This window comes from Petaurus breviceps, unplaced genomic scaffold (genome assembly GCF_028583685.1).
Source record: "Petaurus breviceps papuanus isolate PSGF00001 unplaced genomic scaffold, PetGlider_PUasm1.0 172, whole genome shotgun sequence".
NCBI lineage: Eukaryota > Metazoa > Chordata > Mammalia > Diprotodontia > Petauridae > Petaurus > Petaurus breviceps.
Window position 1 is genome coordinate 1,205,975 of NW_027185755.1, and position 24,919 is coordinate 1,230,893.

The following is a 24,919-nucleotide window of genomic DNA, read 5'->3' on the forward strand; positions in this document are numbered from 1 at the left end:
CCTCCCGGTGACCCCCTGCCGGCACGAGCCTAAACCATTAGGCCCCGCCCGGCTCCGGAACTCCTTAAAGGGGACATGACCCACAATATACGCAGGACTCCCCGGATCTGAGCTTATCCAAGGTTCTCTCCAACCCCACCAAATGCGGGCCTTGAGTTTATCTCATGTTTGTTGGAAGCTCCCAGAAAGAAGAGTATATCCATTCGGTCCCAAATTTCTGGTGCAGTTTCTCATCTCTACTACTAGGGGGCGTCGGTGAGAATGGGGCAATGAAGCAGTTTCTCACAAAAACCGAGTAGGACCCTAGCCTATTTCCTCGGGTTTAGAGTCAGTCAGTAAACGTGCATTTATTAAGGACCTACTGCATACCAGACACTTGTGCTAACCTACAGGCAAAAGGCAGTCCCTGTTCTCAAGGAGTTCACAGTCCTAATTGGGGAGACATCTTGCAAACAACTATGTAAACACAGCTATATACAGAATAAAATAGTGGGGGGAAGGTTATCAGGCCCAAGACTAGGGTAGGGTTCAGGAAAGAATTCTTACAGAAGATGAGACTTGAGCTGAGACCTGAAGGAAGGCAGAGGAAGCCAGGAGGCAAAGAGGAGGAAGAGAGTTAGAGGTATGGGAAACAGCCAGTAAAAAATGCCTAGAATCTGGAGATGGATTGTCTTTTTTTGAGGAACATCAAAGAGATCAACATCATGGAACTGAAGAATATATGGAGTTGGGGAAACAAACTTTCCAGTTAAGACTGAAAAGATAGGAAGGGCCCAGATTTTGAATGCCAAGCAGTTGATCTTAGAGGTAATATCCCCCCCCCCCATTTATTGAATGGAGGTGGGGTAGGATGGTCAGACTTGAACTTTAAGAACATCACTTTGATAACTGAGTAAAGGATAGCCCGTAGTAAGGACAGGCTGGAAACAGGGAGACCAACTGTGGGCTATTGCAAAAGTTCAGGTGTGAGGCAATGAGGGTCTATATTAGAATGGTGGCAGCACTGGGGAGAGAAGTGGGCATATTGGAGAGATACTGCAATGGTAGAACCAACAGGACTTAACTAATTGGATATGGTAGGTGAGAATGAGGAGTTGAGAATGGCATCTAGGTTTCCAACTTCCAAGGGTGGGAAGATGGTGGAGCTCTTCACAATATCAGGGAATTTAGGAGGAGGGGCAACTGGAGAAGGAGAGATAATGAGTTCAGTTTAGGACATGTTGGGTTTAAGATGTCTATAGGACATCCAGTTAGAGATGGCTGATAGAGGAGAGCACAGGGGCTATGTAGACCTTAAGGCAACTCAGTTCAGATAATTTTGGAATGCCACTATGTGTAACCCCTACAGATGGGCTCCTACAGATTGAGAGGCAATGTGGTATCATGGAGCAAATGTTGGATTTGGAGTTAAGATACTTGAGTCCAAATCCCACCCTTGCCACTACCTGTGTGACATTTGGCAAGTCATTTTCACCTCTCTGAGCCTGAGTTTCCTTATCTGTAAAATGAGGGGTTGGAGTGGATGAGGTTCCTTCAAGCTCTGTTCAACATCTATGAATTTATGATCCTATATGCTGCATATAGGTGTGTCTCTACATAGGTGTTCTCCCATGAAGTCATATTTCAAAGCCAGAGTATTTCTAGTTAATTTCCCCTTCCTTAGAGGTGTGACTCAGAGGCATTTCCCCTCCCTCTTTATCATTATCTATTAACTATCCAATTGTTGCCTTGGTGATTTCCTAGTACTGGTGGAATCTTGTGAATCCTCAGTCAGATAAATCTTGCTTGCATTTTCCCATATAGATGTGTTCCCCCTTACAGATGTGTTCCTTATCATTGAGATGTTTCATTCACATACAGGTGTGTGTCTCCCACCTGTTAAAATGATGTCCCTCATAACAGGTGGGTCTTTCCCAACAGGTATGTGGTTCCTCTTGCCTTATTTTAGGTGTTTGCACTAACAATTATGTTCCCCTTACAAACATGACCTCTTTCATGTCTTTCCTCTCCTTTTGAGTCATTTTTCAGTCATGTCAAACTCTCCATGACCCCTTTAGGGAGTTTTCTTGGCAAAGATACTGGAGTAGTTTGCCATTTCCTTCTCCAGCTCATTTTACAGATGGGGAAACTGAGACGAAATGGGTTAAGTGACTTGCCCAGGGTCACACAGCTAGTGTCTGAAGCCAGATTTGAACTTAGGAAGAGTCTTTCTGACTCTAGGCTAGACATTCTGTCCACTGCGCCACCTAGCTGCCCTTTAGACCTCATTAATAGGATAGATTTACCCCCTATTAATGTTATTTGCTTCCTCCATTACAGGTGTATGATTTCCCAAAAGGTGTATGTTTCTCTAATAGGAGACCCCTAAAAGATGTGACTCCTTTGACAACTTTGTGGCCCTCTTACAGGTTTGTCCTTGCCAACAGGTGCATCCCCTATTACAAATGTGTCTTTCCTAAAAATCTGTCTCTCCATTTAAAGTATGTCCCCTCATCAGGTGTCTACCTATTAAGTTACAGTAGTGTGCCCCTCATTAAGTTTTTACCCCATTAAAGGTGTGTATCCTCCCAATACAAGTCTGTATCTCCCAGCACATATTCTTACTTGTTTCCCTCATGGGTTTAATCCCCCATTAGAGGTGTTTGCTCCCCTGCTATAGGCATGATTCCCCTACAGATGTGTGTCCCATTACAGATGTGGCCCCACCCCCACCAGCATGTCTCCTTAACAGGTGTTTCCCATTATAGATGTAGCCTCTATTACAGGGTTATATACCCCAGTACAGTCATTCCAACTTACAGGTGTGTGTCCTCTGTTACAGGTGTGTCCAATTTAGCCCTGCCCCTTTACCTGGGGCTCAGGTGCACAGACAGGAAGTGCGCTCCCCCTCCCAGGTGAGTGACTAAACTTTCCGGGTCACGTGAGCGGGTGGAGCCGGCCAGAGACGACTGAGGGACCGAAGGACTGACTGCCAGGCTGAGGACCAGAGCTGAAAGCTGGCGCCAGGTAGGGGGTGGGGCAGCTCAGCCCCAACTCTTCCCTTCCCTCAGCTTCCCTCCTCGACCCCAGACCTTCTTCCGGGACAAGCTAGGTTAATCTTTAATTCCAAGCTGGGAAAAGTGGGTGAGGGAGCTAGGAGACGGGACTCCTGAGTTCCTTCTAGACTGGGGGCACCTGCCCTGCAGGGTTCCTGGATCTGGCCCTCCCCTTCCCTTCCCCCTCCTGGGCCTTGGGCTCTCTCCTTTCTTCCCCTCTCCTTTCCCCTTCACAGTAGCCTGAGATGCAATAGCCACCGGAGTACGGGAGCCAGGTCAGCCGCGGCATAGGCCTGGTTCGGTTCCCCAGGGGCCCATGGCGAGCAGCCCTGGCCTGGGCCTGTGCTTGGCACTGAGCCTGCAACTATTGAACCCCCAGCCTGCCTTGACGCAGAGTAAGTAACTTCAAGGTACTGGTACCTGGCTTCCTTATACCTCTGAACAGAGGTGAGGGCCCTGGGTGCTTGGGTCCTCAGCTCAGAGAGGAGGGGGATAGATTAGAAGTAGGATTCCAGTGAGGACACCTTTCAGGATAGATGGTTAGAACTGGACCCCAAGGACAGAGATCTTTTGTTTAGGAGTGGCGTGAACATAATCTGGAGGTCTTATACTTGATGCCTGGAGAACAGGGAGGTAGTCATCCCTGAGGTTCTGAGGAAGGATAAGTTTAGGTTGAAGAAACCAGCTGGAAGCCAGGACATTTGGATCCCCTCCTGGGAAAAGTCTTAGAACTTGTGTCCCAAGAGTGGGTAGGGCAGGATGCCAGGATACCTGGGATGAGGAAGAGGAAGGTATTCAGAGCTAGGGGAAAGGGATGCCAGAGTTTGGGGGAAAGGGTCAGGGTTTGTATTAAGTTTTGTCCTTCTGAGTTTTCTCTGACCCATACTGTATCCGGGCAAAGTCCCTTAGAGGTAAAGGGGTGGAGCTTGAAGGGGGACAAGACCCAAGGAAACTGGGTAGGGGAAAATCTGGTTTCTGCTCATGAACTGGACCCAGGTATTCTGGGATCCTAGTCCAGCTGGAGCCTTCTTGGGGAGTGGCTCTAATCTTTCTACCAGTTTCGGGAGCCTGGGGGAGGGGGACTTTGGTGAGTCAGGAGCTCCTAAGTAAGTAGTAAAGGCCATGCTCATAGCCTGGGGTTGATATGGCCTGAAGGGGGAGAGGGAGGAGGCAAAAGGTGTAAGTTTTGAGCGTGACTGCAGGAACCCATTCCCCCTTGCTCCCTTCTCTCCCATAGATACTGGCTATACTGGGTATGAAAACAATACTACTGCCCCTTCCACAGCACCACCAGCCAGCGGGGCCCTGGTGAGTTTGGTGGAGTGGGAATGGTTTCCCTAGTAATGATGAGGGGAGGCTGGAGATCTGGATTTTAGTTGCTATATGACCTTGACCCAAATTCACTTTTGGCCTCTATCTCCCCATCTTGTAAAGTAGAATGGGGGTGGGATGGGACTGGATGTTCCCTGGCAGTTCAAAATGTTCAATGTTATAATGTCCTTTCCAACCTGCCCCTTTTTGTATGGAAGCTCCGTGTGTGTGTGTGGCGGGGGGGCAGCAAAAGGAGGGGTATGTGTGTCAATACGTGGGAAGAGGAATGAGGAAAGATCCATGAATGGCTTCTCAGTGGGTGACTCCCCTCCTTCCCCCTAGTCCCAGGGTGCAGTCACTGCCATCATCACAGTATTCTCAGTCCTGGGTATCCTCCTCCTGGTAGTGGCATTGGTCCTGCTGGGCCGGAAGCTTCGTGAGAAACGCCAGACAGAGGGCACCTACAGGCCCAGCAGTGAAGAGCAGGTGGGTGCCCGGGCTCCACCGCCCCCCAACCTGAAGCTTCCCCCCGAGGAGCGGCTCATCTGAGCACTGCATCCTCCCTCTTCCTGCACATAACCCCATACCCCATTTCTGATTTTGGACCTGCCTGACATTGGGCAATCAACCACTTTGACAACCCCATTCAGGCATCTGGAGTAACACTGAGAGCCCCAGATGCTTGGGGCTGGCTGGCAGGGAGTGGGCAGGGGGGTGCTGGTTAAGCTGCTGGTCATGGCCACCTTCACTGCACCAAGCCTGCTGCAGACTTCTGCCTTTGGACATCTTTGGACAATGGCCTGGTCCTGGCGGCTACTACTTCTGCTTTTCCTGACTGGAACTGTGGTGGCCACCTGGCTCTCTCCCCTCATGGCCTGCTCCTGCCTTTCAACCCTGGTCTCCTTGCCTTTCAGTTGTCCCACGCGGCTGAGGCAGCCCCAAGTCCCCAGGACTCGAAGAACAAGGCGTGGGGCTGGGTGTCCTGCTGGGGTTAGAGTGGGTGCAAAAGGTTTGGGCCCCCTTCCCCTTTGTGGGGAAGGGCAGAGACTTTGGTGGACACTGAAGCGGAGCACCCCTTCCCCCACCCGAGGCCATTTGATTAACATTCCACCCTCCCAGTGGCCACTTAACTCTCTCAGGACTAATCTTCCCTTCTGGGTGAATAATAATAGGTATTTGAACTGAAAAGAAGGTGCTTGGAAAAGTCTTCCACCCCTTCTGGAAAACCTCCCCCACCTCCTTTATCTGAAACTTTCTCCTCTCCCTGGTTCCTTCTTTTTTCCTCTCCCTTTCCATTGCTACTACCTCCAATTCTCTAGAACTGTCCCTGGGAGGGGCTGCTTGATTTGTATTTTTTATAAAGATGGTCTTAAGGTCAAACCCAGTATTTGATTGATTAGTGGTTGGGGTGTGGGGCTGATGCCCTGGGGTAATGGTGGAGTAGTAATTAAGTTTTTCCTTGCACACACCTTAGCTCATCTGATTGCCCAGGCCCCTTTTCTGCTCTAAATTCTGATTCTTTTGCTGATGAAGGCAAACAATCTCAAAGAGGTTTAGCAACTAGCGTTTAATGCTTTACTTTGATTCCAGATCCTGAGCAAGTACCATTCCCACTTAACAGAAACTCTCCGAAGGTCTCTCGGCTAGGTGGGAATTGTAATTGCCATTTCTCTGGTGCTTTTAAAGTTGGCAGAATGCTTTATCTACAATGATCCTCAATTAAGCCTGCCTACAACTCCATGAAATAGATGCTGAAGGTGTTAACATTCATTTTTACAGATGAAGAGACAGGTTCATATGTTGACTTCCTGTAGTTGCGCACATAGCTTAGCTATTGATCATTGTAGTCAGGATTTGAACCTTTGTCTTCCAGGCTCCCAATCTGGCATAGTATGGCAACCCATTTAGTTTGGAGTTAGGGCTCAGATCCCTCCTCTGTTACAACCTGCTAGCAAATGTGTCTTGGTTTCCTCAGATCTAAAAGATTAACTTATCTACCAGCTGGCTGCTAGGGGTCATCATGATGCACAAAACGCTGGCCTGGAGTCAGGATGATTCCTCTTCCTGAGTTCAAATCTATCCTCAGACACGTATTACCTGTGCTACCATGGGCAAGTTATTTAACACTGTTTGCCTCAGTTTCCTTATCTGTAAAATAAGCTGGAAAAGGAAATGGCAAACCACTATCTTTGCCAAGAAAATTCCAAATGGGATCACAAAGAGTCAGGAATACCAGCTGCAAACCCTATGTCCCTCATCTGGTTGAACTAACTCGGTCTGGCTGGGAAAGTCTGAAGGGTGCCAACTGGCAGAGCCTGGAATGTGTTTAGGACAATTCTGCCTCCCCCAGGAGTGAGGATGGAGGTCACTGGCACTGGACAAACACCTTTATTGGGGATGGGGGGTGGACCAGGATGGGAAATCAAGGCCTAAGGTGGGGCTTGGTACAAGAGAAATTGGTATTGTATGGGAGTGGTAGAATCCTAAACCTAAATTAGTCTTTGAATTTTTTTTACTCAGCTTGGCCTGGCCAGAGGAATTGCCCCTAACCCTCAAACTGCTTTTTGAGCTGAGCCACCCTGGGCTGAATGGAGACCCTCTCTCTGAGGCCTGGGGGCACCCCTTTATCAGTGTTCTGGGGAATATGAACAGGGCTAGGGGCCCTGCATTCTGCATGGATGGTGGGAGTCTCAGGCTCTGCAGAGACTTGGGAGGACTGAGGTACATCAAGGGTCTCGGAGAGCAGCGACTTTGACTCTAGAATTTCTTCCTTAGCCAGGAAAGGCCTATGACTTGGGGAAGGGACTTGGGGGCCCCCAGTCTCCCCAGAAGTTTGGGAAGCCCTGAGTTCTTCTGATCCCTGATTGGGAAGAGCTGCAGCAGGGACTGTGGTGTATAGCAATTGTTCCTTTGAAGGTTCCTCTTCTAGGTGTATCTGGTGGGGAGAGGGGTAGAGAAAAATCAGCTGAATTGGTGTACTGGGCGGATCTGATAGAGCACTTGAAATATAACCAAAGTTCTTAACTCTCAGCATTTCCCTACCATGGAATGGGCTACCAGGAAAGGTAGTGAGATCCCTTCACTAAAGATGTTTAAAAAACTGGAGGACCACTAGTTGGGGACCAGAGATTTAGTGAAAGAGACTCTCGATGTCACCTGGTCCAATCTCATTTTATAGATGATTCAGGTGTAGAGAGGTTGAAAGACTTGCCCCAGGTCACATTTACTAAGTGGTAGAAATCAGAGGATTCTTAAGCTAGATGTCCTGTAAAAGCCCCAACAGCTATTATATGCATTGTCGTATGGGGGTAGTAAAGTGCTCAGATACTTTGGGGAGGAGGGTGCCCTTGACACCTGATGGAGTTCCTGGAGTCGATGCCACCACCCCTCCCCCATCTTAGGGAGACTCCACTAGTTGAGGTGAACAGTCCAGTGGGTTGGGGGAAGGGGTGACCTGGAGGAGACTCTAAAAGGGGTCTCACCAAGTTGAAACAGCTGCCCTGGCCCAAGTGGCAGCTGTCCAAGCTGTGGCTGGGGTGCAGACCAGGGGATTCTCCTGGCCCAGACATCCCAATGCTGAGATTGTCAAGGATCTCCCCAAGCAGGTCCAGTTCTCCTGAGCCCAGGAAGTTGCTGTCCAAGTCTTCTAGTCCCCAGGGTTCCTTGGCCCCAGAGAGAGGTTCCCTAAGGGAGGACAGAGGACTCAGCTTCTAGTTCCAAATCCAGAATCCCAGCCCTGGAGGAATCCAGCCTACCTTTGTTCCTCTCTCCCTGGCTCTCCATCCTCTAGTCGGGATTGGGACCTCCGGGGTCGAAGGGGCCTGGACTGGAAGGGACATAGTGGGGAAGTTAGCAATTCCCAGACTTTTTTTCTTCAAGGCGCAAAGTGGGTCTTGGGTTTTGGTCATGTACCCAGGTGGTAACATGTAGGGGTAACTGGGTGTTCCTTACCTGGCCAAAGTGGTGGGTAATGGGCAGACGGTGTTGAAGACGTTCTGAGCGGTTGTCAGGGACTGGAACCCGGAGAGAACCTCCCCTCTGCAGTAGGGAGTCACTATCCTGGAGGGGGAGAAGGGAGGTTCCTAAGCCATAAATCCCTCCGAACTCCTGGACCTCCTGTCAGTCCCTCTGTCTTACCTTGTATCTTAGGCGATTTTGTACTTCCTTGAGTCCAATCTTGGCCTGGGGATGGGAAAAAGGGAAAGAGATTGTGATTGGAGGGGATTCTGGATTTGGAACAGCCATTTATGAAGCTGTTTTAAAGTCTGTAAAGTGAATTATATTCCCTCTTTTGATCCTCTCAGCAGGGGGAAGTAAGAGTTTACTGGTATAGTCCCCATTTTACAGATTAAGGAAACCAGTGGTAACATAACTTGCCCGGGGTCTTAGCTGTGGGATTTGAACCCAGCTGGATCTTCCTGGATCCCAACCCTATACTGCTCCTTGAGCCATCGCTGCCTAGGGCTGGGTCAAAAAGGCCCCAAGCACCAAGATTTAGAGTGTGCAAGAATGTAACACAACGGACTGTGTAATTTTAAAATTTGTTCCATTTGTAGAAAAGCTTTTCACTACTTGAACGAGCTTAGAAACTAGTTAGCAAGAATACTAGCAGATTGCCCTTCCTCCAGGCCAGTCAGGTAAGCTCCTCCCCTTCTTTGGAGGTGACCTCCCTAGCCTGGCCTCCCAGGGTCCCTCCCTGCCCCTGAGCCCTATGAAAGCTCTACTCTTCCCAAGATTCTCAGTCCCCACCTCCCACCCAGTTTGGCACCGAGCTTGGGTCTCTGCTGCCCCACCCCCATCTCCTGCCAGCATGGTCCTTACAGAGCGGTACATGTTCCTCACGGCTGGCTGGGTTTTGGCTTTCACAGAATGCAAGAGGGCTCCTCCACCTTTCTGGGGATGGATACAGGAGAGGCTCATTGCTGGGTGTGGTGGGGGAAGGGGGAAGAACGCAGGGAGAAAAAGGAACGACTTTGGTCTTAAAGGAATTGGTTGGAGGATAGATAGCTGAGGCCCAGGGGTGGGGGGTGGAGGGTGGGGAGGAGTGGAGAGACTGCTCTTACTTTCAGATTGTCTGCCCAGAGCTGGTAGGATCGATGGCTTCCTGGTTTGGGGAAGAAGGAAACTTGCTCTGGATCTTCAGACTGGTCTGTCATTCCCTTTTCTTCCCACCCCCAGTCAGAGGCCTGGGATAACTCCCGGAGCTAGGAGCCTAAATTCTCACCTGAGGCCAGCCCATTGCTAGTGATCTCCTGCTCAAATAGGTCTGAGAAGCCTTCCCCAGAATTTAGCTTCTCTAAGCGCTCATCAATGAACTGGGGAGGGAGAGTCAGGAAGGTTTATGGCCTGCCATGGCACCTGGCCACCAGCCCCCCAGTGCCTACAGCTTGACTTAGATCTACCTGTTTGAAGAGTTGGAGGTGGATGGCACTTTGTCTGAAGGCCTGGAGAGGTCCTGGCTTCTGAGCCAGGAAAGCCTCCTCACTGAACTTCATGGGCTGTCCCTGGAGGGCCATTGTATCCTAAGGTGTCTCTCCTGTATTCTTACTTTCACCTTCTTGACCACCACCCTAGCCACCAAGCACTAACCCTTCATTCCACCCCATCATCACCTGGTTGAGCTGATTAAAAAGAAATTAAGTAATAGAACCCAAGAATCCTTTTCTGTCTGCACCCATGCCCATCCCCTAGTGGCTTCAGCGACTCAGGAGTTCTGCCCCCCAAGCCCCAGTATTCTAATCCCTTTCCCCCAAGGCCTGGGCATCTGGATATCTGCTCACGTGACTGTAGATCAGTGCATCTCTGTAGCCACCAAAGAGCACAGCTTGAGCCCTCAGGAAGAGTCGAGATACACCATCACCAGCAGCCAGTGCTTCCTTTCTTAGCCTTAGTCTCAGGAGAGACACCTGGTCCAGGAAGAGGTAGAACAAGGGGACCTGAGGGGCAGCATCTTCCCCTTCCTCTCCCTGGCAGGCACATAAGGGACTCAGTCCCCAGAACATGAACATGACCACAAAGACTAAGAATGAAGGGTCTTTGGGTGGGTGAGAGGTGGTTTATACAAAATGTGGTATGACAGTGCTGGGAGAGACTTTAGAACGTCAAACTGAAAGGCATCTTCATAGATTTGGAGCTGTAAAGGACCATGGAGATCATCCAATATAACACCCTCACTTTGCATATGAGGAAACAGGCCCCAAGAAGTTATGGGAGGTGCCCAAGATCACCCAAGGTAGCAAAATCAAGTTTTGAAGTTAGATTCCCTGATTCTAATGCTCTGTCCATCACACCATAGTTTCCTCATCAAACACAGCCTCCATATTTTACAGAAGGGGAAGCTGAGGCCTAAGGTGTGAATGAACAGTAATTTGCTCAGTCACACTGAGTTCAGAACAAATAAGGGCAAGAATTTGGGTCTCCCAGATTCCTGGTCTATTATTTCAGCAGCTCTTAGGTAGTGCCTCATTTTCTAGGAACATAAGGAAAGACCAAGAAGAAAGGGTCCCTGGGAGTATTTTCCATCATGCTCCAAAAAAAGAGAGTGATCTATGTATGCCCTACTCACTGCCCAGACAGACTTGGAGTGGGATAAGAGAGAAGATGGGAAATGGTTGTCAAAGAGAGACATAGAGAGCCTTGAAGGAGGTCACAGGGCAGATAAGGACTGACCACATCTGGGGGAAGTGTCTCTACATCCTGGAATGGCGACTCCAAGGTGTTTGTGTCCACATTCAGGATGACCACATCCTCCAGGGCCTTGTCCCGCACCCTCTAAGGGGAGAGACTCAGGTTACCCTCTAATTTCTGGGACTGGGAGCCAACTGTTTCTTTGTTTCCCAACCTCACTCACCTCGATGAGGCTGGTGTGGACACCGATGAGGTAAGGCATGGGAGCACTGCAGGCAGAGGGAGAATGACTTAGGTAGGGGAAGGGAGAGAAAGCTAGCTTTGGGAGGTCACCATGTTCGAGGCCTGCCTGCCTGCCTTTACACCCCATTTGACTCCTCACCAGCAGTAGTCCAACAAGTGAGGAGGCAGTGTGGGGATGAGTATGTGTTCCCAATGCATAGGATACAGCAAGCCACAGGATGCATGGACGCAGGCGGTCAGCTGGGAATGATGGAGATCCAAAGAGAGGAAGTAGTTAAAGGCCCACAGCCCAACTATACAGATTCCCATAGACTCCTAGGTCTATCAACACATAGTCCTCTTATCCCCTGGTCCTGGAAATATTTTCCATACTGCTCCGAAAAAGAGAGTGATCTCTGTATGCCCTACCCACTGCCCAGACAGGCTTGGAGTGGGATAAGAGACAAGATGGGAAATGGCTGTCTTCAGTGTTTCTGGACCTGAGATCCTTCCACTCCACATTCACTCCCTATCACTCCAGCTCCAGAGTTAATTCCCTGTCCATAGATACTCCTTCCTCTCATACCTGTCCCTCCTCCTGGACCCCTGGTACAAGCACCCTTGTTCATATTCCTGGTTCAGATTCTCCTGTCCTCAGAAATCCTCTTATACCTTCACCTTTAACTCCTGGGTCTCTGGGCCCCCTAGCCCAGAGGTTCACACTGTTCTCCAGTAACCTGTCCCTTGTGTTCCCTTTCCCACCAAAAGGAATCCTTACTACTCTTATCCTAGAGACTCTGGGCCCTTGGAGCCACCGCTACCATTCCTGAATAATCCCAGCCCCTGAATTCTCATCCCTATTCCTCTGGTCCTCAGGATCCCATTGCCCTAGTCTCTGTTCCTCCCATCTTCAAGCCTGGTCAGGACAGAATAGAGCTGGCCCTCACCGTGCTGAGTTTGCTGGCAGTGAGTAGAACTCTGCGCTCACTGAGCAGAGAGCTATAGAGGCCCACAATGTTCTCTGAAGCCACGGCCACCACCAGCTCCGTCAGGTTCCTCTGCAAGCAGTTGGATAGACAAGGGATAGCAGTTCCAGCTGGCCCTGAAGTCTCTGCCTCTGGCCAGCCCAAGCTCCTGCCCTCACCCCTGCCCATCCTTGCCTTGTTCCCTGGTTGGACCACAACTCACATTTTCTGGGATGGAGGGCAGGCGTCCAGAATCTGGAGCAATGAAGCAAGAGAGCTGAGGGTAGGGAGGAATATCAAGGTTTCAGATCAGGCTGGTTCTTGACTTCCAGATATCTACAGGAATCTGGCTTCCCCATAATTTTCTCACCACTCCCTTCTTGATTACTCCTGGCATTTGTTATCAGATCTCCCCACGCCCCTCCAAACTAACCCAAGCCCTCCACTTGATCTCTATGAGCTTTTAACACCAACTTCTGAAAGGAGCATTCCCATCCCAACAAATTTCTACACCATCCCCAAGTATTCTTACAAGGTAATGCCATTAGATTTGCATCAACATACCTCATTAGATCCCACCAGGTCTACTAATGGTAAGATAGTTAAAACCTACTTTGATTCCCTACTAGTCCTGTTTTGACATTTACCAGATCTTCACTGGATTTTGCCACCAGTTTTCCTGACAAGATAGGTAACTGGATCCTATCTGAGGTCCCCTCTGTTCTCTGCAGTTTCCTAGAAGCTTTGCTCCCTACCCCCAGATGGTAGTTCCTACCCTAGCCCTTTCCCTGTTCACCAGTTGATTGGTCCCAGGTGCAGGAGGAAGGGAACTGGGGTGACTGGTAATTCTTAGCTTGCCCTCTTGGGGGTCCTGAGGATCCAAATTGAAAGGTAGAAGTGAAGAACGGAACCAAAGCACTTTTCCAGTCCAGCCCAAGAGGCTTATTACTAGGCTGTCCTCTCCCAGTTGGAACCCTGAAGTAGTGGAGACCCAGATATTCTGGAATGGGGTACATACCAGGGAGAGTCCCAAAGGGGCCTCTGGCCCAGGTACTGGATGCAGATACAGGTCAGAGAGAAGTTCTTCAGCCTCAGAGACCTGTGAGTGGAGGCAGCGAGGCTCAGGGAAACGGAACAAGCAGGCAAGGGAGAGAAGGGAGAAGAAAGGGGGTCTTACCTGATCTTGGGCTAACAGGTCCCCAACACTGTTAAGCAGCTTGTAGAAAACCTCAAACCAGGGCAGATCACTGAGGGGAGAAGGGGCAGCTGGCTCTGGGATGGAGTAGGATCCCATCCCTCTTCCATCCCAGCCCCAGGGCAGCGGGGCTAGAATAGAACATTGGAGCTGGAAGGAACCTTAGAGAGTCTATCATTTGGGCATGTTCCCCTCTACCTCCTAGCTTTTGACAGATGGGTCTCAGGGAGGGGATGGGAACTTACCCAAGTGCACAGCTAATCCGTGACAGAACTAGGGACACCCTAGGCCCGCTGGCCCCCAGCCCACTCTCACTCCCTGCCCCCCTCCCAACCTGAGTATGCAGAGGCAGCTCCTGGCGCTGGTCCCCAGGCGACAGAAGCCAAATCTTCGGCTTCCAGCCAAGTCGGTTAGGACAAAGGTGAAGTGCTGGGCAGCTAGACTGTGGCCTGCCCTGGTAAGTGTTGGGAGGGAGGGAAAGCCACTCAGTGCCTCCACTCCACTCCTGAAGGCTCCCCCTCAGCAGAGCACAAATCCATCCCATCCAGCAGTCTCTCCTCTTTCCCTCCCAGCCTTAGAGGCCCTCTGCCCGCATCTCTGTCTCTCTGACTGTGCATAGCTCTGTGTTCTGGTGCTCCCTTGTCTCTCTATGTGTCTTTGCTTCTTTCTCCTCACCTCTCCAAGTCGAAAGGGAAACAGAATTTGGGTACCGTTTGCATTAATTCCTAGGGATGGAAACAGAGGCAGAGCAGCTTGGCCAGGGCCAGGGTTTGGGGGATAGGAGTAGAAAAGGTCCAGACTGGATATAGAGGCCTCCACATCCCCCCATCAGGGTCTGGAAATTGGGGTCCTATTGCCCCTCCCCCATCCCTCTCTTTGGCTGGGGCCCTCATAGAGGAAGGAGGGGATGGTAGGGTTAGGACCCTGGCTTCTGGGGCAGGGATAGGCACGTACCTGATCACAGAAATCCTTAGGAAATTGGCGCAAGATGGGGGGTGCTGCAGGGACAGCTGGTTAGTGAACTTGAGGCCTCCCAAACAACCCAAACTTCCCTGTTGCCACCCCTAGCCTCAGCTCAAGGGCCTTACCATCTATACTCCTTTTTCTTACCCTCATCTTGACCCTACCACATGAACTCCCTCAACTTACCCTCCTGCAGAGAGGTGGGGTAGGCAGCCTCAAAGAACCAAGCAAATGCTCTCTTGGGATCCTCCCTGTGGAACAGAGAGGGGTGGGAGGGCTGAGGCTCCAGCAACTCAGGTACCCAGGGTGTGTATGTCTGTGTGTATCTGCTTATCTAGATGTTTCTGGGGAGCACTCTGGATAGAATGCTAGACTTGGAGTCAGGAAGGACTGAGTCTGAACCCTTACAAGCCTGGCAAATCGTTTAACCACTCTCATCAGAAGCTAATGGGTTCAGTAGATAGCATGCCAGGCCAGAAGTCAGGAAGAAAGACCTGGGTTCAAATCCAGTCTTAAACACTTACTAGCTCTGTGACCCTGGGCAAGTTACAACCTCTGTTTGCCTCAGTTGCCTCATCTGTAAAATGAAGATAATAACAGCATCTACTTCCAAAGGTTGTCATGAAGATCAAATGACATAACAATTGTAAAGCACTCAGCCCAGTGCCTGGCACAAAGTAAGCAATATATAAATATTAGTTGTTATTACTATCTGTAAAAAAAAAAATGGTAATAAGTGCCTCCCAGGGTTGTTGTAAGGATTAAAAGTTATAGATAACACAGAGCGGCTAGGTGGCACAATGAATGAAGCACCGGCCCTGGAGTCAGGAGGACCTGAATTCAAATCTGACCTCAGACACTTAACACAAAACTAGCCATGTGACTTTGGCCAAGTCACTTAACCCCAATTGCCCTACCTTCCCCCCTCCAAAAAGCAAAAAGAAAAATCTTAAAAAGAGAGAGATAACACATGTAAATCTCTTTGTAAACCTTAAAGTATAACAAACATTGTTACGTATTTGTTCTGCATCAGCTCTATGACTTAATACTGGTATGATCCTTGGCAATCTTAAATAAAATTTAATCCATTAAACATTTATTAATTGCCTACTTTGTACAGCACATTGTATACAGCTCTGGCTGATCAACAAAAGTTTAAATAACGCACAGCCCCTATTCTCATGGAGCTTAAGGTCTAGTAGGAAGATATGGTTCACCTACAAATAATGATAGTACAAGTAATACTTGGTAAATGCATTAAAGACCCGAGGTACAAAGGACTGAAATGCAAACCAAGGTGAAAAATAATTATTAACAAGAAGAATCAGGAAAGGTTCATGGAGGATCTGAGTTGGCCTTTATAGAAAGACAGGAGGTCAATGGGTGAAGGAGAGAGAGCAAGAATTTTCCACGTGTAGGAAGCAAAGTGAGCAAAGACTCAAAAAAGTATCAAGTTTGTTTTGTGAACATACGGATTCAGATCTTGGGACCTGTTTCCTCATCTGCTAAATGAGGAGGTTGGGCTAGATGATCTTTCAGCTCTAAATCTCAAATCCTCAGCCTGTCCATACCTTGGGGTCTATTTCTGTATCTGTCTCCCCCCTCAACGCCCCAAGTTCAGAGCCTCATTACCCCTCAGCTGGATATTTCAATGGCCTCCCCACTGGTCTGTCTCAGGTCTCCAATTCAAGCTTCACAAACCTGCCAACATGATTTTCCTGAAGCTTGGGTCTGTTTGGGCCACCCTCCCCTACTTGTAAATTCCACAGGCTCCTTATAACCCTGAGGATCAAGGTTTGACATTTAAAGTCCTTTGCAATCTAGCTCAAGGCACTTTTCCAGTCTTCTTATACATTCCTCCCCTCTACTCCCTCTTCAATCCAACCAAACTGGCCTTCTTGTTCCCCACACTTGATGCTCCATCTCCTACCTCCATACCTTTGAATTGTCTGTCCCACATGCCTGGAATGCCTTTCCTCCCCACCCCCATCTCCTGGAATGCTGAATTTCCTTCCAGATTTAGCTTTTGTCATCTTTTGCATGAAGCCTTTCCAGGGTCACCTAAGCTGTTGTGCATCTCTCCCTGTCCTTGGATCTAGTTTGTAAAAATAGCTACATTGAATGTAGCTATTTATGTTTTGAATGTAAACTCCTTTTCTTTGCATACCAGTGCCTAACAGATGCCTAGCATACCCAGTAGGTACTTAATATACTTATTGATTGATTGGTGCATGTCCCTGGGTCTCTGTGTGTCTTCAGTTTCTGGTTTTGTGCCTTTTTCTGTCCTCATGCACAGAATCTCTCACTGACTGCACTGTATTTCTGGGAAGGCACACGACACCTGGGTTCTCTTATCCCCATCATCCATCCCTTCCAGTCACCTCCTAGGAGAGCAGTCAGAAGAGCCTACAGAAGTGAGGAAGGATTGAGAGGTGGAGGCAGAGAAACAGAAAGACAAATACAAAAGGAGAGAGACATGAAGAGACAGACAGAGAGACAGAGACAGACAGGAAGGAGAGAAGGGACAGGGAGAAAGAGAGACACACAGAAGCTCAGACTAGCAGAGACTATAGGGGCATATAGAGACAGACCTGGAGACAGGCTGAAGGGGATCCGAGATGATGGAGGCTACACAGGAAGGTTTTGAGGTGGCTTTAGCAGAACGATTCTTCGTCCTTAGGGCTGTAGCCAGCTCACTCTCCTCTCTATCATGAGATCTGTTCCCTCCCTTCCCCTGTTTCCCCCCTACCTCAACAAGAAGGGCTCTCTCTGTTCAAGTCCTTACCCTTGGGCTATATTTAAGGGGTATGGGGAGATGCCTGGGCCTTACTTGATACCGGATCCCATGGTCCCCCTGCCGAATGTGTGCAGCACAGTGTGGCCAGGACAGGCTTCCCTGGGGGTCCCTACTGGGACCTGTGCTGAGGCAACGGGCCAGGGGTGCTGGGTGCTGGGCCCTTTCTTCTTCCTGTGTGGCTTAGAGAGGAAGTCTGCTGGGTGACGTCCCCGGAGGCAACTCTCCCCTCCCTTGCCTGCTTTGCAGAACCTAGGCACACTGCCTCCTAGTCTCCCCCATGAGGAAGTGGGGCTGAGGAGTTGTCTCTAGGTCCAGATCACAGCTGAAGTAGCCAGAGGCCAGCACTGCACCTGAACCACTTGGGCAAAGCTAGGCTCCTGCTAGGTGAACTCTGATAGCTGACTGGAATTGGTTTGCAGCTTGCTGAGTCTCTCCTACCTATCCAGAGTCTCCTTGCCTCCCTTTCTCCCAGGCTCCTTCCCCTTGCTCTGTCCATCTCTCTGTCCCTATTCTTCTGTCCCTCCTCCCACTGGCTCTTCTGTTACCTTGAAGTCCAGGTACAGGAAGACCACTAGAGGGAGTCTGAGTTGTGCAGTGGGAGGACACACACAGAAGGAGGTACTTAGAGAAACACAAATAAACACACACCTTCACACCATTTCCTGTTCCTCCAGGGGAGAAACAATGAGTGGCCATGCACACAACACTATACTTCTGACATCAGGGATACCAATTTGTCAGTAAGTGGGCAGCTGTGGAAACAGACATATCCACAGACCGCGTTCATGTTCCTGGAGGCACCCTCAGTGCCCAACAGCACTGGATTTACTCCAACTGACCTAGGTACAAATTATGTTCTCCTAGAGAGAGATGGAAATAGAACTGAGTCCAGAGAGAGAAACACAGAGAGAGAGGGACAGAGAGATAGAGACAGAGACACACAGAGACAGAGAGAGAAACACAGAGACAGAGGATACAGAGACAGACAGAGAGATAGAGACAGAGACACAGACAGAGAGAGCACAGTGCAAAGTTGGGGACTGGATGGAGAAAGAAACAGAGCTAGGTCCTGATGGGAACCATGTTTGGGAGCTGGCTGGTGGGAGCATCGGGGGAGAACAGATGGGAGAACTCTGGACCTGCTCCACCGGATCTACTGCCAGTTCCCCTAAACTTGTTCTTTCTTTGAGTTAATCCACTCAGTCTGGGAGTCCTTCCCTGCGTTTACCTTGCATTGGTTGACAACTGAATGAGCCCAAGATTGCCTAGCTCACTGTTATCTAGCTAGAATGTTCCTATCTCATGGAGACATCCAGTATGGCCATCTTGCTATTCACCCTACCAAACAGGCCAGGACAGCCTCCCCATTCCTTACTCTGAATAAAAATTAAATCAATGCTACTGTTGATTTTGCAGAGGGCATATTAATGAACTGCTCCATAGTTCCAATCACAATCCCTGCAACTTTTCAGACCAAAATTCTTTTCTTTACTCAACATTCCACCATATCCCTAGAGGTGCTGTTTCCCCCCATTAGAATATAAACTTGAAGATATGGTCAGGTTCACTACTTTCAAATTCTGAGTTCTTAAAACATGCTTTTTAATTCATTCATTCATTCACTTACTTAAGAGGGAGAGGAGAAAAGTTTATTCAGTGAAAAGTTTAATTAATCAATGGGAAATGATTCATATTTTAAAAAAAATATTCATATTAGCCCTTTAGTCCTAGCCAAAAACTGGAAACTAAGGAGATGCCCTTCTATTGGATATGGCTAAACAGATTGTGGTATATGTCATGAAATATCGTCATGCCTTAAGAAGTGACAAAATGGATAGTTTCAGAGGAAACTTGGAAGACTGTTATGAACTGATGCAGAGTGAAGTGAGCAAGAATATATCCCCAAAACAACGTTGCAGAGAAACTTTGAAAAACTTTAAAACTCTGATTAACATAAAAAGAATGTTGCTAAGGCATACCACTTACCTCCTGACAGGGATCATGAACTGAAAAGTACAGAGACACATTATCAGATGTGGTCAATATGGGAATTTGTTTTCCTGGATTACGTATAGATCCAAAGCTTTATCTTGCCTTTTCTTTTCTTTTTAATTAGCTCAATGGGGGAGGTAGTGGTGGGTAGAGATCATGAAAGAAAAAGAATGAGTATCAGTGTCATCAAAGCCATCACTTTTTGAGAAACTTTGCACCAAAAAACAAACCCACCTGACACATTCCTGTAATGTCATAGTTATATAAGTTATATCTTTATGTGTTAAATATTTTTCATTTAAGATTGGGGAGCAGCTAGGTGGCACACTGAATAGAGCACTGGCGCTGGAGTCAGGAGGACCGGAGTTCAAATCTGGCCTCAGACACTTGACACTTAACTAGCTGTGCAACCTTGGGCAAGTCACTTAACCCCGATTGCCTCGCATCCCCCCTCCAAAAAAAAAATTGGCCAATGTGTTAATAAAATTGCAATCAACTCTAGAAAAAAAAAAACAAAAGAAAATTCTTGCTTCAAGGGAGATGGGATACCCCCAGATCATCCACATTCTGTTTTATCTGGAGTCTCCAAAAGTATATATGTGCATGTACATGTATACATACAGATGCATGTGTACACATGTAGACACATACTCACATGTATACATACATCAAAGTGTGCATCTGTTTGCTTGTTTCCAAAGTGGCTTTAGTTAAAGTCACTTGCCCACATCCCCAGTCTGATTCTCTGGTATGGAAATGTAAATCATTAGCCAATGGGGAAACCAAGGTACAAGTTGGCAGAGTAGAAGACCTTTACAAGGCTCCTTAGGATGAAATACAGCTCTGGGAACCCCCTGGAACTCTGATTGAATCTTCTTATTTGATGAGACATTTGCCAGAGGCCATAAGCCTTTCTTTAGAACTTTCCCAAAGGGTTACTAGCCTAGATCTCCATTGTCCAGTTAGCTCCCACACTTGATCCTCCCAAAATATCTATACACCCTTAAATTAGCCTAGCCTTCCATTGTCTCACTGCAGGTAGCCTCCAGCTACTTCCCACCTTTAATCTCTCATCACTGGTGTGGGACCTCATTGACTCCTCCTGAAGACCCTCCCCAAACTCCTCCTCTAGACCACCCCTAGATTCCTCCCACAACCTTTCTGTATATAAGACCCCATCTTGCTTCCATGAGAAGGAAGGCTGAGAATTTTCTAGGGCAGACTTACTCTGTCAGAAGATTCTGGCCCGCTTGTCCAATACAAGCATCACAGATACCAAGGTTCCTTAAGAGTTTACCCATTAAGGTGAATCTTTAATATACTTTGCTTTACTCTGGCTGAGAGAAGACTTGAATCAAATTCATTCGGCAGGACCTGACATGTTGGTATTTTGGGGTCTTAAGCACCCCGAAACCTGAAACCTCAACACTTCTAGTTTTCAAACCAATGATCCTCTTTTCTCTAACGAGCCATTAGCTTTAGGAACAGGTAGGGAATACAAACATAATTTCATGGATATGCCAAATAGTTCTTCCACTGTCCTGAATGACGAATAGGCCTTTGTCAGGTACCCAAGGTATCTGTTACAATGAACTCTCATTACATCAAACAAAGGACAGATTTTGTTTTGTCAAAGTGTGGTATCAGTGGTATTGGGAGGGGGAGGACTTTTGAATATTGGATCTGTTGCTGACTGTGTAATCATAAGCAAGTCTCCTCATCTCAGGAAAATATGGAGATTGGACCTCTGGGATCACTTCCAGCACTGAAACCTATGACAATAGCTGGAATTTGGCTCTAAAGACAGGTGGTGAAAGGGAGAGATGAAGCCAAGTGCTATGATTGGCTATCTGCCTCTGCTTCCGAAAACCTGGGGTCCTTCAGTGTTGAGCAGTCTGTCCCATCTCCCTTCTCTGGGCTTCTGCCCTTTTCAGCTCTGCCTCCCTCCTAAGGGAACATGATGCGGGTTGGTGTCAGGTGACCAGGCTCACAGCCTAGGGCTATTTTGAGCAGGGTGGGGTAGGTCATGCTCTCTAAGCCCAGCTGCTGGTTAGGCACAAGTGCCAGGTCCCAGATATGGGCCGGGGGACAGGCATTGACTTCTCTGGACAACCGGGGAAGGGGCCCCTATAATCCCCTTCCCCCAGCTTCCTCTGAAGCCCATACCTCCATCCAAATAAGACTTCTCCACACAAGTGTGTTATCATGATTTTATTGCCTAAATGTTCAGGGACATTCACTGAGCCCCACCCCCTCCCTGCCAGTCCCATCCAAATCACAACACTAGGCTAAGGTGGGAGTTAGTGCATGCTCATTTGTTAAAATGAAAACGTGCCCAACATAGCATAGGGTGGAGTTATTTGGGGGAGGAAGGAATTTATCTGGAAGAGGTGAGACACCGAAGGACTAGGGGGGACAACTCCATCATTCTCTCTATGTGCATCACTCAAGGCCCTTTTTTTATGAAGAATGGCTGATAATCTCAAAGTTTCTTCTAGGTCTAAATACCTCTCTCGTGGTGTCGGTCCCCCCCTTTTCAGGAGTAGTTTCAGAGAGAGAATAGGAGAGCCAAGGTTTAGAGGAATCAGAGAAGATGAGGGAGATTATAAGGTCAGAGAAAAGTCAGGGAAAGTATCAGGGAATTTGGGGTAATAAAAGGTTGGGTGGGATCAGAGAAGCTGGGTGTGGATGGGGTTGAAGACAAATCAGGGAGACAGTATAAGAGAATTAGAGGGAATAAAGGTTTGGTGGGGTCAGAGGACAATATGAAGTGATTCGAGCAGAGAAACTGAGGGAACACAGGGTCAAGGCAGAATCTAGGGGAATAGTGTCAGACAAGAATGAGGGTGATATAGGGTCAGAACTGTGGAGGGCAAGGTGGGGTCTGTGGGACAGACCCAGTAGGAAGCCCTCTAGGCCACTTCCTCCTCCTCAGCTTCCTCCTCAAATTCCCCCTCTTCTGCTGTGGCATCTTGGTATTGTTGGTACTCTGAGACCAGGTCATTCATATTGCTCTCAGCCTCAGTGAACTCCATCTCATCCATCCCCTCACCCGTGTACCAATGGAGGAAGGCCTTCCGGCGGAACATGGCCGTGAACTGCTCGGAGATGCGTTTGAAGAGCTCCTGGATGGCAGTGCTGTTGCCAATGAAAGTGGCTGCCATCTTGAGACCTCGGGGTGGGATGTCACACACCGCTGTCTTGACATTGTTGGGGATCCATTCCACAAAATAGCTGCTATTTTTGTTCTGAACATTCAGCATCTGTTCATCTACCTCCTTCATCGACATGCGGCCACGGAAGACGGCAGCCACTGTCAAGTAGCGCCCGTGGCGGGGGTCACAGGCCGCCATCATGTTCTTGGCATCAAACATCTGTTGAGTGAGCTCAGGGACTGTCAATGCCCTGTACTGCTGGCTCCCTCGGCTGGTGAGTGGAGCAAAGCCAGGCATGAAGAAGTGGAGTCGGGGGAAGGGGACCATGTTCACTGCAAGCTTTCGCAGGTCAGCATTGAGCTGGCCCGGGAAACGGAGGCAGGTGGTGACTCCGCTCATTGTAGCAGAAACCAGGTGATTGAGGTCCCCATAGGTGGGTGTAGTGAGCTTGAGGGTACGGAAACAGATGTCATAGAGGGCCTCATTGTCAATACAGTAGGTCTCATCTGTGTTCTCCACCAGCTGGTGGACTGAGAGGGTGGCATTGTAAGGCTCCACCACTGTGTCTGACACCTTGGGTGAGGGCACCACGCTGAATGTGTTCATGATGCGGTCTGGGTACTCCTCACGAATCTTGCTGATCAGCAGGGTGCCCATGCCTGAGCCTGTGCCCCCACCCAGCGAATGGGTCAGCTGGAAGCCCTGCAGGCAGTCACAGCTCTCTGCCTCCTTCCGAACTACATCCAGGACTGAATCCACTAACTCAGCACCCTCTGTGTAGTGACCTTTGGCCCAGTTGTTCCCAGCCCCAGACTGGCCTGGAATGAACAAGGGAGGTCTTTAGTCACAAGAGGAGGTGGGAGCTGGGACCCCTAAAGCAAGCAGCCCACATTTTTGGAACAGCAACTCCATAAGCAGCTGTGGGAGGAAGGGGCAGGTGGGAGGTAGGACTCCTCGATTGTACCCTTTGGGGAGAGCCCCTGTGCCAGTTTCACTTCTGCTAAGAATGAAACAGTAGAAGATAGAGGGGAGAAAGAAAAGAGGGAAAGCTAGGACACCTAGTACCCTAAAAAGAAAAGGCTCCTCTTAAAGCCTGCCCCCTACTTCTTGGGAGACACATGTGACTGCTTGGGTCTTTGTAAGCACAATAATAACAATCAGGCATCTGTCTCTCTATGACTCACCAAAGACAAAGTTGTCTGGCCGGAAGATTTGCCCAAACGGGCCAGAACGGACCGAGTCCATGGTCCCTGGCTCCAGGTCCACCAGCACTGCTCGGGGCACATATTTCCCTCCTGAGGAGAGATATCTTTCAGATATCTTTTACCCTGTTTCCATTCCCTACCCCCACCCACACCCCAGCTCCCATCAGGGACCCAGGTGACCAGACCACCCCACTGGGAACACAGACCACTAGGCCCCTGGCAGACTGGCTTACCTGTGGCCTCATTGTAGTAAACATTGATCCTTTCCAGCTGTAGGTCACTATCACCATGGTAAGTGCCAGTGGGATCAATGCCATGCTCATCACTGATCACTTCCCAGAACTAGGGCAAGGAAAATCATGAAGAGGGTGGGGCCAGAGCTTCTATAGAGGAGAAGGATCCTAAGAGAACCCACCCTACACACACTTACAATACACCCAACAAATAACTAGGTCCTCAGCCACCTACATATACAAGGTGAAGAGAGAAAGGAGGGGGATGACGCTGTAGAGATGATGAACAAGAGAAGGCACCCAGAGACTGACAATCCATGGGAGGGGCACAGACAAGTGGAATGGGACATCGGGACAGCCACTGGGGAGCCAGGGAGATGGACAGAGTAGGTGGATAAAGCAGGGAGGGCTCCAACAGCTGGCTCCTCTCACCCTGGGGGTTCCTGGGGCAGGGCTGACTTGGCTGCCTGGACCCAACAACGGGGTATGTGTGTATGTGTGCTGGGTGGGAGAGGGTGTTGGCGCAGAGAACAAGGGCGGGTCTATTTATATCAGCAAGGTCTGCTATAGCCAGAAAGAGCCAGCTGTGCAGCCCGGGACCACTACTGTAAAGCCTGAGCCGCTCCTCTCCCCTGGACACTGCGGCCACCGCTGCAGGGGCAGAAATTGGGATGTTCCCCCCCCCCCCCCCCCATTGGCGTGGTGGTTGCCATCCCCCAGCCCATTTACTTTCTCCTCCAAAGGACACCCTCCCTCCCCCATGCAGCTCCTGCTACCCCTCCCCCCATCTTTCATTAGGACTCCAAAGTCCCCCACCCCCAGTCCCTTGGGGGAGAACAATGCTGCCTCAGTTTCCCTTATAGGGCTTCCTGGGGCAGGGGGAAGCTCTGAACCTCTCTCGATCCCTTACCCCCCACCCTGGGGCCCCAGGCCCGCCCCAGGCACCCCGCTCTGCGCACGCGCCGCCTGGAAGGGAGCGAGGGCTGCCCCCACCTTGGCTCCGATCTGATTGCCGCACTGGCCCGCCTGCAGGTGCACGATCTCGCGCATGGTGGCCGCGGGGGGGGGCGCGCGCGCGCTCCAGTCCTCACACTCCTGGGGAGGGGTAGGCGCGCGCTGAGTGTGTCTCTCCAGCCGGGCCGCCCCTTATATGTCCCCTCGCGCAGCTTAGCGTCACCATACACGTCACTTGCTCTCGCCCCCGCCCCCTCCCTCCCAG

The 24,919-nt window shown here is 49.5% G+C and overlaps 3 protein-coding genes across 4 annotated transcripts; 1 reads left to right on the forward strand and 2 right to left on the reverse strand.

The window, feature by feature from the left end:
- The first annotated feature begins 2,837 nt into the window (after positions 1-2,837).
- On the forward strand, positions 2,838-5,726 carry CRB3 (crumbs cell polarity complex component 3). Of its 2 annotated transcripts, none has more exons than XM_069082889.1 (5): positions 2,838-3,006; positions 3,275-3,430; positions 4,273-4,343; positions 4,689-4,832; positions 5,261-5,726. In XM_069082889.1, exons 2-5 carry the CDS (start codon positions 3,352-3,354, stop codon positions 5,339-5,341), a joined length of 375 nt encoding a protein of 124 aa, XP_068938990.1. In that variant the 5' UTR covers positions 2,838-3,006; positions 3,275-3,351; the 3' UTR covers positions 5,342-5,726. The 2 variants fall into 2 exon arrangements, with proteins under 2 accessions (XP_068938990.1, XP_068938989.1); XM_069082888.1 differs by having other exon boundaries at positions 2,848-3,006; positions 3,272-3,430.
- A 172-nt stretch (positions 5,727-5,898) lies between these two features.
- DENND1C (DENN domain containing 1C) lies at positions 5,899-19,487 on the reverse strand. Its single transcript, XM_069082885.1, has 23 exons — positions 17,149-19,487; positions 14,505-14,569; positions 14,310-14,353; positions 14,031-14,080; positions 13,690-13,809; positions 13,338-13,407; positions 13,179-13,259; positions 12,957-13,031; positions 12,384-12,437; positions 12,143-12,253; positions 11,356-11,456; positions 11,197-11,242; positions 11,016-11,117; positions 10,127-10,252; positions 9,749-9,850; positions 9,571-9,661; positions 9,410-9,450; positions 9,168-9,239; positions 8,484-8,528; positions 8,298-8,405; positions 8,102-8,172; positions 7,829-8,030; positions 5,899-7,281 (listed from the first exon to the last, which is right to left on the reverse strand). Exons 1-23 carry the CDS (start codon positions 17,163-17,165, stop codon positions 6,892-6,894), a joined length of 2,184 nt encoding a protein of 727 aa, XP_068938986.1. The 5' UTR covers positions 17,166-19,487; the 3' UTR covers positions 5,899-6,891.
- Positions 19,488-21,303: 1,816 nt separating this feature from the next.
- Positions 21,304-24,894, reverse strand: TUBB4A (tubulin beta 4A class IVa). The gene is made up of 4 exons (XM_069082890.1): positions 24,694-24,894; positions 23,701-23,809; positions 23,447-23,557; positions 21,304-23,080 (listed from the first exon to the last, which is right to left on the reverse strand). The coding sequence occupies exons 1-4, from the start codon at positions 24,748-24,750 to the stop codon at positions 22,020-22,022; spliced, it is 1,338 nt and encodes a 445-aa protein (XP_068938991.1). The 5' UTR covers positions 24,751-24,894; the 3' UTR covers positions 21,304-22,019.
- Between the last annotated feature and the right edge of the window lie 25 nt (positions 24,895-24,919).